The sequence below is a fragment of the Rhinoraja longicauda genome, chromosome 2, assembly GCF_053455715.1.
Source record: "Rhinoraja longicauda isolate Sanriku21f chromosome 2, sRhiLon1.1, whole genome shotgun sequence".
Taxonomy (NCBI): Eukaryota; Metazoa; Chordata; class Chondrichthyes; order Rajiformes; family Arhynchobatidae; genus Rhinoraja; species Rhinoraja longicauda.
The window spans coordinates 61200940-61220365 of NC_135954.1; the positions used below are offsets into that span (position 1 = coordinate 61200940).

At 44.7% G+C, this 19426-nt stretch overlaps 1 protein-coding gene across 2 annotated transcripts in view; it reads left to right on the forward strand.

The window, feature by feature from the left end:
• Positions 1-5763: 5763 nt before the first annotated feature.
• Positions 5764-19426, forward strand: part of LOC144604955 (progressive ankylosis protein homolog B-like) — a 90599-nt gene continuing 76936 nt past the window's right edge. For both annotated transcript variants that reach the window (XM_078419877.1, XM_078419887.1), the window contains exon 1: positions 5764-6356. In XM_078419877.1, coding sequence (XP_078276003.1) covers positions 6258-6356 — 99 coding nt within the window. In that variant the 5' untranslated portion in view covers positions 5764-6257. The remainder of the gene's footprint in view (positions 6357-19426) is intronic.

A 19426-nucleotide genomic window follows, 5' to 3' on the forward strand; every position in this document is an offset into this window, starting at 1 on the left:
AAAATACTAAACATGACTACTTTCATTTACATGACATTGCTGTGTACCAAACATTAAGGTGCCCTGAAATGGGGGGACTATGTATAAACACTGCTGTAATTTCTACATGGTGAAACCAAATTATATAAAAATGGCCTTTATTAAAATTTGACAATGTGCATTTTAACCACATGTGATTTTTTCTATTACAAATCTCAAATTGTGGAGTACAGAGGCAAATAAATAAATGATGGGTCTTTGTCCAAAACATTATGGAGGGCACTGTATGTCTTACAAAACCTGACCTAGCTTTTTTATCCTCTCAAGGAAATAAGTAGTTGCGGTGTGTTGTTTGTGTGTCAGTGTGCATGGACTGGTGGGTACATTGGAAGGTTAAAAAAAACCTGTTGCAGGAATTCAGTGGGTCATGCAGTATCTGTGGAGGGAAATGGAGAGGTGACATTGAGAAAGCATTTAATAAGGCATTACGCAACAGGTTGTTACGTTGGGGGAAGGGATAACATGTTAACTTAAATAAACTCTGCACAATGGAAAGAGGATACAAGTTAATTCTAGTTTTAATCGCTATGTTATGCTCTTAGCATTTCACTTTGAAATGCTTTGAAAAATAAATGTAATACTAATTTTTATGTTGAGGTATTTCAGCAGTAGGAACTAGATCGTGTTCAGCTCTTTAGAGGACTAAAGTTATGAGAACTTTCCTCACCTCTTCATTAAGCAGGCTAAAAACTCTACTGGATTGTTTGGAGATGTTATGCTGCATATATATGAATGATGTTACTGAAGTGCATGTTGGCCCTTAGACAGACACAAAATACTGAAGTATCTCAGCGAGACAGGCAGCATCTCCGAAGCGAAGGAATGGGTGACGTTTTGGGTCAAGATCCTTCTCCACGAGTTATGATGAATATTCAGGGTTGTTCAGTGATCTAAGCAGAGATAAGGGCAGAGTCTGTCTGCAAGGTTTAGCTGCATCCTGATAACATGATGCTAATTATCTGCTCCAGCTGGGTGATAACCAATTTACCTTGCATGGAATTTTAAAATGTTAAAGCTTATATTAAAAATATATCTATTTTATTTATGTAAAACTGAAAAGTTTGGTAGCATTGAAATCAAACTAAAGTAGTTTCTGTGCTGCTATAAATTTAAATCACCTTAAAAAGCAGAACATTCACAATAAACTTTAGCTGCATTACTGCATACATGGGCCAATAGTTCTAAGTACAGACAGAAGATGCAGATACTGGAATCTCGTTTGTTTTGCAGGTGATTTCCAATGTGGAGGGTTAAAGTTTCTAAATTTGTTGATTACATCAATATAAAATGCAACGTTAACTCTTCAGAAGATTAAAAATAAATTGGAGTTGGATTTTGACAAGATGTTAATAACGTTATCATTGCATACAATTGCACTGGTGACGTGGAGTACAATAAAGTATATGGACAAACCTAATGGGGGTAATTATTGCAGTGAATAGTAGCAGGCTTGTTGCTGGGGAAGAACAGTATCTGAAGAACCAGTTCAAAGAACAGTAAAATCAGCATTTAGGATTTATAATGTTAATAACAAAAGCTCACTGAATTCCCTGTGTGTTATCTCAAGCAGCATAGTTCTCCTTTGTACTCATTTTAAAAGAGTAAAATGGCTGCATTTTACTTTATAAAATGGCATGCCTCCATTAGAAATTAATGTCAACTGATAGCTGAAAGATGGTCTGATAATTTTTCAGGTTCTTGTTTAATCCTTCCATCAAATGTACAAACTGCATCTTGTTTGGAATATCAGATAAACTTTGGACCTTCCCACAGCCATGCATTATTTAAATTTCCTTACATCATTTCTGTTATAGATTGACATAGATTTCAATGATGTTATCATTCTGTTCGTGTAAATTCTAAAGAGATAGATACAAGAACTTAGCTTTTTATCATTTAGAATTTCCTATATTGTAATGTAAATGTCATGTTTCCAATTCTATGCTTTGAATATTGACTTCAATTTAGATTGTGTCCAGCCCAGTCTCCACATTTCCTAATTATCTTCAACGACAAGACATCTATCAAACAAACACACAAGAGATTGCAGAAGCTGGAAAAACAAACTGCTGGAGGCAATCAGCTTGTCAGGCAGCATTTGTGGAGAGAAATGGGCAGCCGATTTTTAGGGTCGAGACCCTGAGGAGAATCTCTTCAAAATCTTCCATTCAATTTCCTCCACACATGCTGCCTGGACCACAGAGTTCCTGCAGCAATTTGTTTTTGCTCAACACACTCAGCTTGGAAGATACACAAAAGTATTAATGGTGAAGACAGATAGGATAGTCACATTTCAGAGACTTCGGGATAGGCACTTCAATATGCAGGGAATGGAGATATATAGATTATGTGCAGGAAGATGAGAGTTGCCTTAAAAATATCCACTGACTTGGCCTCCACAGCCCTCTGTGGCAATGAGATTGACAGATTAACTACCCTCCTCACCTCCTTTCTAAAAGAACGCAGTTTAATTCTGAGGCTATGACCTCTGGTCCTAGATTCTCCACCAGTGGAAACATCCTTCCCACATCCACTCTACGCCTTTCATTATTCTGTAAGTTTTAATGAGGTCCCCCCTCAACCTTCTAACTCAGGGAGTAGAGGCCCAGTGCTGTCAAACGCTCATCATATGCTAACCCACTCATTCATGGAATCATTCTAGTAAACCTCCTCCTGGATCTTCTCCAGAGCCAGCACATCCTTCCTTAGATATGCTCACAAATTTGCTCACAGTACTCCAAATGCGGCCTGACCAGCACCTTATAGAGCCTCAACAGTACATCTCCGTTTTTGTATTCCAGTCCTCTTGATATAAGTGTGGCATTGAAATTGCCTTCCTTACCATCGATTCGACATGCAAATTAAGTTTTTGGGAGTCCTGCACCAGTCCCTTGCATCTCCGATTTCTGGATTCTCTCTCCATTTAGAAAATAATCTACGCCTTTATTCTTATTACCAAAATGCATGACTCCGCACTTTGCTATACTGAATTTCATTTTCCACCTCTCTGCCCACTCTCCTAACCTGTCCAAGTCCTTCTGCAGAGTCCTTGCTTCCTCTACACTACCTGCCCCTCCACCTATCTTAGCATCATCTGGAGTATTGTGTACAGTTTTGGTCCTCTAATTTGAGGAAGGACATCCTTGTAATTGAGGCAGTGCAGTGTAGGTTCACGAGATTAATCCCTGGAATGGCGGAACTGTTATATGAGGAAAGATTGAAAAGACTAGGCTTGTATTCACTGGAGTTTAGAAGGATGAGAGGGGATTTTATAGAGACATATAAAATTATAAAAGGACTGGACAAGCTAGATGCAGGAAAAATGTTCCCAACGTTGGGGGAGTCCAGAACCAGGGGCCACAGTCTTAGAATAAAGGGGAGGCCATTTAAAACTGAGGTGAGAAGGAACTTTTTAACCCAGAGAGTTGTGAATTTGTGGAATTCTCTGTCACAGAGTGCAGTGGAGGCCAAATCACTGGATGAATTTAAGAGAGAGTTAGATAGAGCTCTGGTGGCCAGTGGAATCAAGGGATATGGGGAGAAGTTGGGCACAGGTTACTGATTGTGGATGATCACAATGAATGGTGGTGCTGGCTCAAAGGGCCGAATGGCCTCCTCCTGCACCTATTTTCTATGTTTCTATCTGCAAACTTGGCTACAAAGCCTTCAATCCCCTTTTCATAGAAACATAGAAAATAGGTGCGGAGTAGGCCCTTCGAGCCAGCACCACCATTCAATATGATCATGGCTGATCATCCAAAATCAGTACCCCGTTCCTGGTCTTTCCCCATATCCCTTGATTCCGTTAGCCCAAAGAGCTACATCTAACTCTCTTGAAAATATTCAGTGAATTGGCCTCCACTGCCTTCTGTGGCAGAGAATTCCACAGATTCACAACTCTCTGTGTGAAAATGTTTTTCCTCATCTCAGTCCTAAATGGTCTACCCCTTATTCTTAAACTGTGACCCCTGGTTCTGTGCTTCCCCAACATTGGGAACATTTTCCCTGCATCTACCCTGTCCAATCCCTTAAGAATTTTATATGTTTCTATAAGATCCCCTTTCATCCTTCTAAATTCCAGTACAAGCCCAGTCGACCCATTCTTTCATCATATGTCAGTTCCACCATCCCGGGAATTAACCTGGTGAACCTACGCTGCACTTCCTCAAGAGCAAGAATGTCCTTCCTCAAATTAGGGAACAAAAACTGCACACAATCCTCCAGGTGTGGTCTTACTAGGGCTCTGTACAACTGTAATAGGACCTCCTTTCTCCTAAACTCAATTCCTCTGGCAATATAGGCCAACATGCCATTAGCTTTCTTCACTGCCTGCTTTACCTGCATGCTTACTTTCAGTAAATATTCAGTAAATCATTATAAAATGCATCCGCTGATTTCCACAATAAGTTTAAATTACGAGTCAAATTATTTGTATGTGCTTAATAGACAATAGACAATGAACAAAAGGTCAAGTCCTGACAGTTTATATCTTGTATTTTCTGTTTGCACCTGTACATATACATTCCTTCTCTCCTGAGATGCTGCCTGACCTGCTGAGTTACTCCAGCATTTTGTGAATAAATACCTTCGATTTGTACCAGCATCTGCAGTTATTTTCTTACATATACTTACCTTGTCAGCAACCTCCCAGTTCTGAGTTTTTTAAAAAATCCATGAGATATTTTCTGATGTAAAAGATGCTACGTAAATATTGCCGTTGCAAAACCACCAAAAGAGCCAGACGACTGCAGTGGGCTCCAAATTATTAAAGGACATTCGTGGGAACATTTGCACAAAAAATGCAGTGACATCATTGACAAAATGCTTAAGTAACTCAGTGGGACAGGCAGCATCTCTGGATAGAAGGAATGGGTGACGTTTCGGGTCGAAACCCTTCTTCAGACTGAAATCAGGGAAGAGGGAGATACAGAGATAAGGAAGTGTCCCACTGAGTTACTCCAGCATTTTGTGTCTATCTTCAGTTGAAACCAGTATCTGCGGTTCCCTCCTACAAACTTCCCAACCCTACTGCAGGCAGCCCGGCCAGGACAAGACATCCTCACGCACCCCTAGTTTTTCCGAGAATATTTGTGTGCAATCTTTCAACCTTTTTCTAAGATGTGTGGGTGGCTCATTTCTAAATGAGTCTTGCTTGGTTAATTTCAATCTTTCATTCAGCTATCTGTCTGCACCCCAGCGGCTGCTGTGCCCTGAGAGGCGGCAGTGATCGCTGGGTGTGAGCCGCCGAGTGCGAGCAGCGACCTCCCCTCCCCTCTCCCCTCCCCTCCCTTCCCCCCTCCTCTTTCCCCATCTCCTCTCTCCCCTCCTCCCCTCTCCTCTCCTCCTCTCCCCTCCTTTCCTCTCCCTCCCCTCCCCTCTCCCCTCTCCTCTCCTCCCCCTCCCCTCCCCTCCCCCTCCTCTCTTCCCTCCTCTCTCCCCTCCCCTCTCCTCCTCTCCTCTCCCCTCCCCCCCTCTCTCCCCTCCCCCCTCCCCTCTCCCCTCCTCTCTCCCCTCCTCTCTCCCCTCCCCTCCTCTCTCCCTTCCCCCCTCCCGTCTCATCTCCCCTCTCATCTCCCCTCCCTCCCCTCTCCCCTCCCCTCTCCCCTCTCCCCTCTCCCTCCCCTCCCCTCCCCCTCCTCTCCCCTCCTCTCCCCTCCCCTCTCCCCTCCCCTCTCCCCTCCTCCCTTCTCCCCTCCTCTCCCCTCCTCTCCCCTCCCCTCTCCCCTCCTCCCTTCTCCCCTCTCCCCTCCCCTGACACACTGGTGAGGGGCTGCTGGGCGGGTCTCCCCGGCCGCGGTCACACACACACACACACCCCGATATCTCCACACTCATCATGTTGCTGCTGATTACGCCAGCAGCTTCCGTGCACCGATCCCAGTTGTTGCTGCCCGCCGCTATGCTGTCGACCGCTTGTTTTCGCCCTCTCCTTGTTTACTGCGCCGCACAATGGCAGAAACTGCTGGACCATCAACGCCTCTTCTAATATTGTGTGGAGGGGGGTGAAAAAAGAGACCGTCAGCTCTCCTGGTGGGGTTTGTTTGTTTGTTTGTTGGCGGAGCTGCCCTGCCCTGCCCTGCTCTGCTCCCCCGCCCCGTGTCCAGCCCCAGCCCAGCTGCACCCTGCACCCAGCACCCACCCACCCTGCACCCAGCCACCCAGCCAGCCAGCAGCCAGCCATCCCCGGGCCGGGAGCGAGGAAGCGGGGCGCGGGGACCATGCTCCAACTCGCCGCCTTCCACACCCACTACTGGCCGCTGGTGCGCTTCCTCGTACCCCTGGCCGTCACCAACATCGCGGTGGACCTGGGCGAACAGGTCAGTGGCTTCATGTTGTATTTTTCCATCCGCTCTGCAATGTGCGATGTGCAGCGGGATTAGCGCGGCTGGTGGAGGGTTAGCCACCGGGTAACGGGCGGGGATGGGACATGTTTGGTCTTTCGGGCCGGCTGAGCGGGTTCTGGGGGGAGTGAGGACGGGCAAGATGGTGTGACCATGATCAGCTGTTCGCTGTCCGTCAGTGCGCTGCTGTCTGCGTTCCTGTTTCATTTCTGCAATGACGAAGAGCATCGTGTTATTAGTTACATCGCCACATGGGAGGAGGGCCGAGGATGCAGTCAATGCGGCGGGCTTGAAACCAGATGAAGGTGCGTGGGAGCAACGCCTGTCGTTCCTTCCTTGCCTCTGTCACCGAGGAGAGAGAGAGAGCAAGTACATCACAATATCAATTAAAGGCCTGTGTTTCATTTGCTTCAAGTGACGAGAGATCCACACAGAAGATCGTGTGTGACCTTCCAATCTCAGCCCTCCCTCATGTTAAGGTTGTCAGTGTTGCCCGTCATTTACTAATCATATGTGGCTACTCACTGCTAATTTACTAAACGTTTACTTATTGATACAGATTGTTTCGACAGATTTTTCAATAATGTTAACATCAACTATTTGATGAAGAGTCATAGAGCGCCGCAGCACGGAATATGCACAATGTAATGGTATACTCACATTAACAAAAGATCCGCAGCACAATATGTACAAAGTATCTTGCTAAAAATAACCATTTCTATTCATTAAAACACGTTTATTGTTAATTTATTGATTTCTCATCTAATGACCATGTGATTTTTAAGGTCATAGTAAGATGTTGCTGCCCTACCACCCCTCTGTTATACATAAATATTTGCTACATCCAATTCCTCCTCTTTGCCGGGAAGGTAAACAACCAGAATTTAATGTAGATAAGTGTGAGGTTATCCACTTTGGTGGTAAGAATAGGAAGGCAGATTATTATCTGAATGGTGTCAAGTTAGGAAAAGGGGACCTACAATGTGATCTGGGTGTCTTAGTACATCAGTCACTGAAAAGAAGCATGCAGGTACAGCAGGCAGTGAAGAAAGCCAATGGAATGTTGGCCTTCATAACAAGAGGAGTTGAGTACAGGAGCAAGGAGGTCCTTCTGCAGTTGTACAGGGCCCTAGTGAGACCGCACCTGGAGTACTGTGTGCAGTTTTGGTCTTCAAATTTGAGGAAGGATATTCTTGCTATTGAGGGCGTGCAGCGTAGGTTTACTAGGTTAATTCCCGGAATGGCGGGACTGTCGTATGTTGAAAGACTGGAGCGACTAGGTTTGTATACACTGGAATTTAGAAGGATGAGAGGGGATCTTATCGAAACGTATAAAATTATTAAGGGGTTGGACACGTTAGAGGCAGGAAACATGTTCTCAATGTTGGGGGAGTCCAGAACCAGGGGCCACAGTTTAAGAATAAGGGGTAGGCCATTTAGAACAGAGATGAGGAAAAACTTTTTTAGTCAGAGAGTTGTGAATCTGTGGAATTCTCTGCCTCAGAGGGCAGTGGAGGCCAATTCTCTGAATACATTCAAGAGAGAGCTAGATAGAGCTCTTAAGGATAGCGGAGTCAGGGGGTATGGGGAGAAGGCAGGAACGAGGTACTGATTGAGAGTGATCAGCCATGATCACATTGAATGGCGGTGCTGGCTCGAAGGGCCGAATGGCCTTCTCCTGCACCTATTTTCTATTTTCTATTAATTCTCAGTTCTCTGTTGGTGTGTGTTGGAAAGTAGGAGCATGTCAAAGGCAGATAAACATGTTTGTGAGCTAATGATGCTCTTCTGGTTGAGTGATCTGCCAGTAATCAGCGTAAAACCATACACACAAGAAATGAGATGTGTGAGGTTTGCCCAGTCTTCATGAGCATCTATGACTTTCTGTTGCAAAACTTTGTTCTCATGTCTGCTGCAGCTTACATCTACAAACTTATCCAGAAATAATTTTAGCTTTTCCAATTACTGACTTGTGTCTTTTACCATTTGTACTGCACCCCCCAGACACAGCCCTTTACATCATGGACCTATGCTCTGGAAATAGCCTTCCAGAATATTTCCATTTTTACATTAAATCCACTTTATTATTATTTATTACTTATTTACCCTGTCCACTTCTCTTTGTCTACTTATGGATTTGTGGCAGGAAAGTGACTATATATCATTTTGAAAATTAAATTTAAATGACTTGTTCTGGTTGACTAGCCAGAGACTCGAGTACTTCATAGGGGTAATTAGTAGAGGTCAAAAACATCTGAATGGATGTATTTTAATTGAAGTGGATAAGACCTGATCTCTGCCTTTGTCCTAATCTTAGTAATTCTGTGTTTATTTTTACGTGGCCAATAACGTCACAACTATTCTGGCTATGCCAAAGTCTAATTATAACTTGGTATGCAGTCCTGCCTTTGAAGGAACAATAAGCCACTCAGGAGGCTCAAAAGAATAGTGGTGAATGTTGGTAAATATTGCAACTTTGGTCTTCATGTACATATATCAGGGATGTTATGCAGAGGACAAAAATCTTAATTGTAACTTTTAAACATTTTGCATATTCAGCATTGCAAAAGGTTCTAACAGATTGCTTGTTCTATCCTATTATACATCTACTATTTCACTGAATGGATTCCTTATTTTGTTGTCTGATGCACACAATGCATCACTTGTTAAAATATTTGTCTGCTTAACATTGCTGTAGCAGTGAGTCAGCTTAATCTTAAGTAATAATTGTGGCCTTTCAGTTTTTTGACATTAAATAGTTATTTCATCTTCACATGTCAGCACACATTGGCTGTTGAGTCCAACAGGTCTATTATTATTTATGTTCCTCATGGGCTCCCTCTCAACATTTTCCTTTCTCCTCCTGGTTGCTTCTGTTCTTTTCCCAGTGAGCAAAAATTTCCTCTTAAGTGCATCAACGCAATTCATTTCAGCTACTTGTGCTGTAAGTTACAGATTCTAACCATTATACAGCGAACAAAATCATCCCTATTATCCATATTGCATTTATTAGTGATAAGTCTATCAATGGTCTCCTATTCTGGCTCTTCCACATACACATAAATTGTCTTTCTCAGCCCATTCCCATAAAACTTATCTTTACTTTTAAATACTCTGTCACATCATCTTTGCCCAGGAAAGGAACACCAGTCTGTGCAATTTTTCCTGATAGTTATCAGCTCACAGTTTTGATATCATCCTTATAGTTCTTTTTATGCATCTGTGTCAGTCTAACTTTTTTATGACACAGAGAACAGAATTGTGCTCAGTTAGATGCTTCTGACATTGCATCCCTGAAGTGCCAATGACTTCGGTTCAGCAATCAAAATACAGTGGACCCGGGCCATGGTAGAGCTATATGTGTACATGCATGTGAAGTTTCCGTGGATTTCCACGTTTTTAAAATTCATTTCCCGCGCTTTTTGCATGGTTTCAGCGTTTTTCACTTTGCCAAATAAACAGAGAAATCGGATCGAAAAAAAGAAAAAAAAAAGATGTGTAGACTTGGAATGGACACTAGGGTTCCGCTAGAGGTCGCTAGGGGTTCCGTGAGAAATCCCCCCCCACCGCGCGCCCTGGAAGTCCCTACCAAAATGTGGCACCTAGGCTGGGCAAGGCAGCTAATCTCAACCTCATTGGGACTTCCACGGCCGATCGGTGGGTTGAATTTGTAACCTGCGGCCGGGGCTCTGGAACTCCAGCCCAGCTGGAGCCAGCAAATCTATCTCCATAGCCGACTTCCTTGACCAGCTGGATAAACCAGCAAAGCTCTGGAACCAAGAATGCCAGAAAATCAGTGGTGGAACTGAAATGAGTAAATATTAAATTTAAGTACAAAATTATATATCTAAATTAATTAAGACGGGGTTAAAATATAAAACACAGCAGAAAAGCCAATTAACACCTTTTTGGGCTGATTATCAATTAATGTGTGAATTTACTTAAATGTTATTAATGTACAGTGACATATTCACATTATTTTGTAATGGCTGTTTTTACTTTGAAATGCACTAAAAGAGGCTTGAAACTGGTAATTTTGTGTGGTGTTGTATGACAGTGTGTGAGACAGGATCCAGTTTATCAGTTTTCGTTTATTATCACGTGCATAAACGATAATGTTTATGTTATAACATAACAAAAGCTTATGTTGTGTGCTAACCAGTCAGTGGAAAGACAACACATGATTACAATTGAGCCAGACACGGTGCACAGATACATGATAAGGGAATAACGTTTAGAGGAGTTTAAGAAAACCATAGTTAAAGTAAGAAATGTTGCTGTAGGAGTAGAGATTTTAAAGTGTGAAACTATTGTAATGCGTGATTGCAGATATGCTTCTGTGACGAGCACACAAATAGTTGGGTGCCATCTTCCATACCTGCTTCTGGCAATAACATTGTCAATGCTCACACTTGGGTGCAGGCAATACCATTTTCCTTTTTACAACACCACACACTAATCTTTGTAGAAAATGATTAGAGCCTCGCAACAGACAGTGGCAGTAACGAGGCAGGTCAATGCTTTTTTCACGGCAGTAAACAATCTCTACAATGTTTATATACTTTTAGCAAATGTTTGGTAAATTAGTATAAAATATGTGTACCTATATGCTTTATGCTTTTATGTTTCCTATGGGAGAACATTAGTTAGTGCATTAAGATAATGATCACCGGCGATGCAGTAAAATTGCTCTGAGTCACATCAATAGCAAATCCACAGCCTAGTCCTGTTATAAACCCCATTCTTGGGTCTATACCAAGAGCATGCACTGCACTATGAGATATGACCTCACGATCTGAATGAAAGTGGAACACAATCAGTGTTCTGCTCTACTTTAAACGATTGTGCAATTACCAGTTGTGGAATACATGTTGTCAACAGTTTATATTTGCAAGCATGTAAATTATTAAAAACAAATTGCTCATGTCACAGTAAACTGAGTGCAATTATACCTGGAACATTGTTGACTTAAACAACCGATATCAGGTAGTTTTTATATTTGCTATGAAGTGGTGGTCCCTAATATTTTCCAGATCCTTGTATTTTTTGTTAGGCTGCAAAGCATTGTCTAAATTAAATGTTTTATTATTATCCCTTAACAAAATTGGTGGAATTATTTGTGAAGAGTACTGTAATGTTATTTATAAACCTTAATTAAGTGCTTTTTTAAAAACTTCCTTGGCATATGGGCATAACTGAGATGATTAGGATTTATTGCCTGATTTAATTTCCATCAAGTACCTAGGTCGCCACCATGAATTGCAGCTATCCTCATGATATAGGTATTCCATGATTTCCTCGGTATTGTGGGATAACAAGTTCCAGGATTTAAACTAACACTGATGAAGTAATTTGAAAATATTAAGTTACTTGGAAAGAAAGGGTAGATTGTGGAGCTTCTGTGTGGTTATTTCTGAGTAATGTAAGTGTGGAATGTACTTCTGAAGAGGCATAAGCATGTTAGAAACAGAGAAACAGAGAAAATAGCTGCAGGAGTAGGTCATTTGGCCCTTTGAGCCAGGATCGCCATTCAATATGATCATGGCTGATCATCCAAAATCAGCACCCCGTTCCTGCTTTCTCCCCATATCCCTTGATTCTGTTAGCCCTATATCTAACTCTCGCTTGAATACATCCAGTGAATTGGCCTCCACTGCCTTCTCTGGCAGCAAATTACACAAATTCACAACTCTCTGGGTGAAAAAGCTTTTCCTCCTCTCAGTCCTAAATGGCCTGTGAACTGTGAACCCTGGTTCTGGACTCCCCAACATCGAGACCATTTTTCCTGCATCTAGCCTGTCCATTTAATATGTTTCTATGATCCCCTCTCATCCTAAATTTCAGTGAATATAAGCCCAGTCGACCCATTCTTTCATCATATGTCACAATGTGACTTTTAGTTACTACACACTGGTAGTGTGCCTTCAGTGTCATGGATGGATCAAAAATTAAACAAGCTTTCTTGTCTTAGTGATATTGAATGTCAGGAGGCCAGGCAATTGATAAAGGTACTCCAATTTACTGTTGACTTGTAGGGGATTGAAAGGCTTTGATCAAAAAAGTATTTCAGTGGCAACAGTATACCCAACTCTCTGTCCTTCCTTTTTAGTACTGTATTTAGTTGGCTGGTGCAGTTAAGCTTGTGATCAGTGTAAGCCAAAGATCATTGCTAGTGTGATCTTGCGGCACGGTTAATTTTGGGAGATGATGATTACGTGGCATTTGTAAAATGTGAATGTTATTTGTCGTATATCAACATCAAACCAACAGTTCCCAGATTATGTTGCATGTGATTATATGAAATGACTTCTTATTTGAGGAGATGTGAAGGAAGCTGAACGCTGTAATCATCAGCAAACATGTCCTCTTTTGAACTTAAAATGGAGTGGAGGGCTCATTCGTGAAGCAGCTGGAAATGATTGAGGCCATGACACTGACCTGAAGAATTCTTATGGCAATGACCTCCAGTTGTGTTCATTGGCCTCCAACAGTTAAATTCCTTTTCTTTACTGCTAGATGCTGAATTTCCCCCTTGATTAAATATGCTGGGAGATTGCAGGCAGCTGCAAGACTAATAGATTTGTCATTGTAGGGGATTTTACCTTTTCCAATATGGCCATTATGCCCAGGGCTTAGATGGGGTGGAATTTGTCAAATATATTCATAAAAGTTTCCTTCGGCAATATGTAGAGGGCCCTTCAAGGAGAGGGCTAAGATTGACCTACTCTTAGAAAATTGGGAAGGGCAAGTGACTGAAGTGTCGGAGGGAGTGAGTCTTTGGGGACTGGCGACCATAGTTCTATTAGCTTTATGGCCCTGTACAGGGTGGGCCCACAAGTAAAAGTTCTGAATTGGGTGCAAGGCCGACTTTGATGGTATTAGACAGGAACTTGCTAAAGTTAATTGTAGTAGGTTAGTTTGCCCACTTTGTCGGCAAAGAGACGTCTGGCAAGTAGAATGTGTTGAAAAGAGTGATGGTGAGAGTTTAAGGCATGTGTGTTGCTGCCATAATGAAGGCCAAGGATGATAAGAAAAATTAAGGCTCTGGTCAGGAAAAAGGAGGTGTAGGCCAGGAAGAGGCAGCTGGAGCAAGTATTCCTGGAGATGTTCGGGGCACTGAGGAGCATACTTAAGAAGAAAATCAGGAGGGCACATAAGGGGCAGGTGATAGCTTGTGCAGATCAAATTAAGGAGAAAATTTAGGAGAATCCAAAGTACATTAAGGGAAAGAGCGTAATTGGAGAGAGAATGGGCCCCTCAGAAATCAAAGTGATTAATATGTGCGGAGCTGCAGCAGAAAGATCCTCAATGAGTATTTCTCTTTTTTTTTTTAATGTGGAGAAAGGTACAAAGATTGGGGAACTTGGGACAATTAATGGAGATGTCTTGAGGAGAGTTTGTATTAGAGTTGAGTTGCTGGACATCCTATCTAAAGGTAGATAAATCCCTCCGGACTGATTGGATATATCCATGGACACTGAAGCCGGAGAAAAAATTGCAAGAGCACTAGGCGAGATATACGAATCATTGTTAGACACGGTGAGATGCCAGATGACTGGAGAGTGGGTAATGTTGAGCCTCTAAGGTCTCCAAAGAAAGGCCTGGGAATTATATAGTCTATATCTAGCCAATTATATAGCCAAACATCTGTATAGTCCATATATGCGCCAAACATCTATGCTGGGTAAGTTACTGGAGAGAATTCTAAGAGTTAAGTTATATATGCATTTAGATAGGCAGGGGCTAATTAGGGATAGTCAGCATATCTTACGTGGGAGATCATATTTTAGGAATTTGATTGAGTCTTTTGAAGGTGTAACCAATAAGGTTGATGAGGCAAGGCCAAAGACATTGTCTATATGGACTTCAGCAAGGCCTTTGATAGGGTTCTGCATGGCAGGCTGCTCTGGAAGGTTAGATCGCATGGGATCCGAGAGAGCTAGCTGACCAGGTAGTGAATTGAATTCATGGAAGGAAGCAGAGGGTGATAGCGGAAGTTTTTTTTTTTCAAACTGGCGGCCTGTGACTCGTAGTTTGCCTCGGGGATTGGTTCCGGACCCATTGCTGTATGTAGTTTATATCAACGATTTGGATGAGAATGTACTCGGCATGATTAGCAAGTTTGTAGATAACATTAAAGTAGGTGACATTGTGAATAGTGCAGACGATTATCAAAAATTACCAGCAGGATTTTGATGAGCTGGGCTAAGAAGAAAAAATGATGCATTTAGGGAAATCAAACCAGGGCAGGACCTTCAGGTGAATGGCAAGGCCCTGGTGAATGTTGTCGAGCAGAGGGATCCAGGATTGCAGGCACATCATTCCATTGCAGGTGTAAAGTATGGTAAAGTAGCTATATTAGCCATCATCAGTATAGAGGTTGGGATGTTTTGTTACTGTTGCATAAGGCATTGGTGAGACCGCATTTGGAGTGTTGTGTGCATTTTTGGTCACCTGTTATAGGAAGGATGTCATTAAGCTGAAAGTGCAGGGAGGATTTATGAAAATGTTGCTAGGACTCAAGGGCATGAGCAATAGAGAAAGGTTGGGCAGGCTAGGAGTTTATTCCTTGGAGCACAGCATGCTGAGGGGTGATCTTATCCAGGTATCCAGGTGTATAACATTATGAGGGGAATAGTAGGATGAGTTTTTCCAGTGGACCCAGATTCTTTTACCCAGGGTAGGGGAATCAAGAATCACCTTAACTTCAAGGTCAGCAGAGGAGCGGCAGTTGAAGGAGCGAGTGCAGAGATTGGCTGCAGAAAGTTAAACCCTGGTAGGCTTTTTCACTGTTTTCATTTAAAAACCAGTCAGGGCCAGACTGCAACACTTAACTTCAAGGTTGGTAGAGGAGCGGCAGTTGAAGGATTGCGTGTGGGGATTGGCTGCAGAATCTAAATGAGCAAATAAAAGTAGAGCTCACTCTAGGGGAGCGGCCTTGCTGAGGTGAAGTGAAGTGCCTTGGGAGGTGAGGTGCCTTGGGAGGTGAAGTGCCTTGGGTGGTGAAGTGCCTTGGGAGGTGAAGTGCCTTGGGAGGTGAAGTGCCTTGGGAGGTGAAGTGCCTTGGGTGGTGAAGTGCCTTGGGTGGTGAGGTGCCTTGGGAGGTGAGGTGCCTTGGGAGGTGAGGTGCCTTGGGAGGTGAGGTGCCTTGGGAGGTGAGGTGCCTTGGGAGGTGAGGTGCCTTGGGAGGTGAAGTGCCTTGGGAGGTGAAGTGCCTTGGGAGGCGAGGTGCCTTGGGAGGCGAGGTGCCTTGGGAGGCGAGGTGCCTTGGGAGGCGAGGTGCCTTGGGAGGCGAGGTGCCTTGGGAGGCGAGGTGCCTTGGGAGGCGAGGTGCCTTGGGAGGCGAGGTGCCTTGGGAGGGGAGGTGCCTTGGGAGGCGTGGTGCCTTGGGAGGCGTGGTGCCTTGGGAGGCGAGGTGCCTTGGGAGGCGAGGTGCCTTGGGAGGCGAGGTGCCTTGGGAGGCGAGGTGCCTTGGGAGGCGAAGTGCCTTGGGAGGCGAAGTGCCTTGGGAGGCGAAGTGCCTTGGGTGGTGAAGTGCCTTGGGTGGTGAAGTGCCTTGGGTGGTGAAGTGCCTTGGGTGGTGAAGTGCCTTGGGTGGTGAAGTGCCTTGGGAGGTGAAGTGCCTTGGGAGGTGAAGTGCCTTGGGTGGTGAAGTGCCTTGGGAGGTGAAGTGCCTTGGGTGGTGAAGTGCCTTGGGAGGCGAGGTGCCTTGGGAGGCGAGGTGCCTTGGGAGGCGAGGTGCCTTGGGAGGCGAGGTGCCTTGGGAGGCGAGGTGCCTTGGGAGGCGAGGTGCCTTGGGAGGCGAGGTGCCTTGGGAGGCGAGGTGCCTTGGGAGGCGAGGTGCCTTGGGAGGCGAGGTGCCTTGGGAGGCGAGGTGCCTTGGGTGGCGAAGTGCCTTGGGAGGCGAAGTGCCTTGGGAGGCGAAGTGCCTTGGGAGGCGAAGTGCCTTGGGTGGTGAAGTGCCTTGGGTGGTGAAGTGCCTTGGGTGGTGAAGTGTGAGTCTTTGGCTCAAGAGTCTTCAGGGAGGAGGTTGAGGTGAGGAGACTACATTTATTCAGTTGTGTGTTTAATTTAATTTCAATATTTTTTTGCGTGATGGCAGGAATATTACTGCAGTGCGTTTGCTGCAGGATGTGGGAAGCCTGGGGCACTGCTGGTGTCACTGACCACTACACCTGTGGGAACTGTGTCCAGATGCAGCTCTTCAAGCACTGAGTTAGAAAACTGGAGCAGCAGCTCGATGACCTGCGGTCCATCCGGGAAGACGATAGCTTCCTGGACAGGACCAACAGTCAGATCGTCACTCCAAGAATACAAGAGGTGCAACGGTTAGAGACGGAAAGGCAGGGGATGAAACTAGTGCAGGAGACTCGGTGGAAGTACCTCTTGAAAACAGATACACCCTCTTGGGAGCTGTCATTGCAGACGATGCTTCCAATCCGAGCGGCGGAGTCTGTGGCTCGAAAGCTGCCGCTGAGGCTCGACCGGCGAGACTGACAGGCAGAGCCATAGTGGTGGGCGGCTCCATTATCAGAGGTGCGGACAGGAGATTCTGTGGCGACAGGCGAGACTCTAGGAAGGTGTGTTGGCTCCTTGGTGCCAGGGTCCAAGATGTCTCAGACCAACTCAAGAACATCCTCGTGAGAGAAGGTGAACAGCTGGAAGTAGTTGTGCATGTAGGCACAAATGACGTAGGTAAGAAGAGAAAGGAGGTTCTGCAACGTGAGTATAGAGGACCAGGTAGGAGGCTGAAAAGCAGGACTAGGGTGGTTAACTCTGGGTTGCTTCCAGTACCACATGCTAGTGAGGGTAGGAACAGGGAGATAGGGGATCTGAATGTGTGGCTGAGGAGTTGGTGCAGGGGGCAGGGATTTAGATTTCTAGATCACTGGGATTTCTTCTGGGGCAGGGGTGACCTGTACAAAAGGGACAGGTCACATTCTGGCAGGCAGGTTTGCTAGTGCTACACGGGTGGGTTCAAATTAAACAGTGAGGGGGTGGAGTTAACAATGTGGAAGAGTATGCAGACCTCCCAATCCTTCCGAATTTGGCGGATCGTTTCCGCTTTCTTATTTCATTTCCGCCATTCCGATTTTGCTTCACATTTTTCCAGCAAAACACATACCACACGCGAAACACAAAACCCAGCCGCTGGCCTGGCCTCACTGCTCGCCTGGCCTTGCCGCTCGCCTGGCCTCACCTAGCCTCGCCGCTCGCCTGGCCTGGCCTTGCCTCGCCGCGTAGCGTAGCGTGTGGTCCGTTGATGTTGAGAGGGGATGGGGTGGTTGAATGGGGGGGGGGTTGGGGGAAAGGAGGCAGGGGAGGGGGGGAGTGGGGGGGGGCAGAGGAAGGGAGGGGATGGGGGAGTTGTGGGGAGTGGGGGCGGGTGGGGAAGGAGGGGAGTAGGGGTGGGGAGGGGAGTGGGGTAAGGAGGGTGGGGGAGGAGCAGGGGTGGGGAGTGGGGTGGGGAGGAAGGGAGGGGAGGAAGGGAGGGGGAGTGGTGGGGTTTGGGGGTAGGTGGGAGTCGGTGGGATTAGGGGTGGGGAGGGGGGCTGAGGAGGACATGGACCATTGTGATTTGCTTTTGAAGACCACTGGAGCAAGTATGTCTTCAATGAAATTGGGTATGTGCAGTTTTAAATGAAACTCTTTCTTCGTAACTTAGTCATACATTTTATGACCATTGTTCTTTTATTCAATACCTAGAGAATTGTGATGTGTAAGAAAAAAGCAAAATAGGAAAAAAAAATAAAAAAAATGTCTTTGTTGTAAAAAGTATTTCTGTTCAATAACCTTTCTATATATAGCAGAATATACTCATGATCGGCCTGACATTGTACATGTAGTCCAAGAACTACAGACTGATGGAAATAATAGTCGTTTATCACACATGAATGTAGCGCAACGCATATGCGCATTATTTGGCGTGCATACTTTTTTTTGGTGAAACGTTGCATTACGGTGCCATATTATGAATTTTGATGTAAAATTCTGAATTATGGACATCAAAATTATGAATTTGTAAAATCAAATGTCCGGAGGTCTGCGTATTCGTGCAGTTAACGGGAAAGAGTGTAGGATAGGTCATGTTTAAACTAACAGTGCAGGGGGATGGGACCAATGCAAGGAGACAGAGGGACATAAAAGGAGAACAGAAGCAAAAGGTAGAAGATAAGAAAAACAAACCTGAAAGCTTTGAGTCTTAATGCGAGGAGCATTCATGATAAGGTGGATGAATTGAATTGTTGTGTAATGAACCTGATCTGATAAGGGGACTTGAGGTAAAAGAGCCATTAGGAGGCAGTGATCACAATATGATAAGTTTTACTCTACAAATTGAGAGGGAGAAGGGAAAATCGGACGTGTCAGTATTACAGTATAGCAAAGGGGATTACAGAGGCATGAGGTCTGGCCAGATTTGACTGGAAGGAGGCCCTAGCAGGGAAGATGGTGGAATAGCAATGGCAGGTATTCCTGGGAATAATGCAGAAGTTGCAGGATCAATTTATCCCAAAGAGGAGGAAAGATTCTAAGGGGAGTAAGAGGCACCCGTGGCTGACAAGGGAAGTCAAGGACAGCATAAAAATAAAAGAGAAGAAGTATAACATAGCAAAGAAGTGTGGGAAGCCAGAGAATTGGGACTCTTTTAAAGAGCAACAGAAGATAACTAAAAAGGCAATACGGGGAAGATAGCCAAGAATATAAAGGAGGATAGTAAAAAGCTTTTTTAGGTATGTGAAGAGGAAAAAAATAGTCAAGGCAAATGTGGGTCCCTTGAAGACAGAAGTAGGGGAATTTATTATGGAGAACAAGGAAATGGCAGACGAGTTGAACCTGTACTTTGGATCTGTCTTCACTAAGGAAGATACAAACAATCTCCCAGATGTTCTAGTGGCCAGAGATCCTAGGGTGACGAAGTAACTGCAGGAAATCCACATTAGGCAGGAAATGGTGTTGGGTAGACTGATGGGACTGAAGGCCGATAAATCCCCAGGGCCTGATGGTCTGCATCCCAGAGTACTTAAGGAGGTGGCTCTAGAAATTGT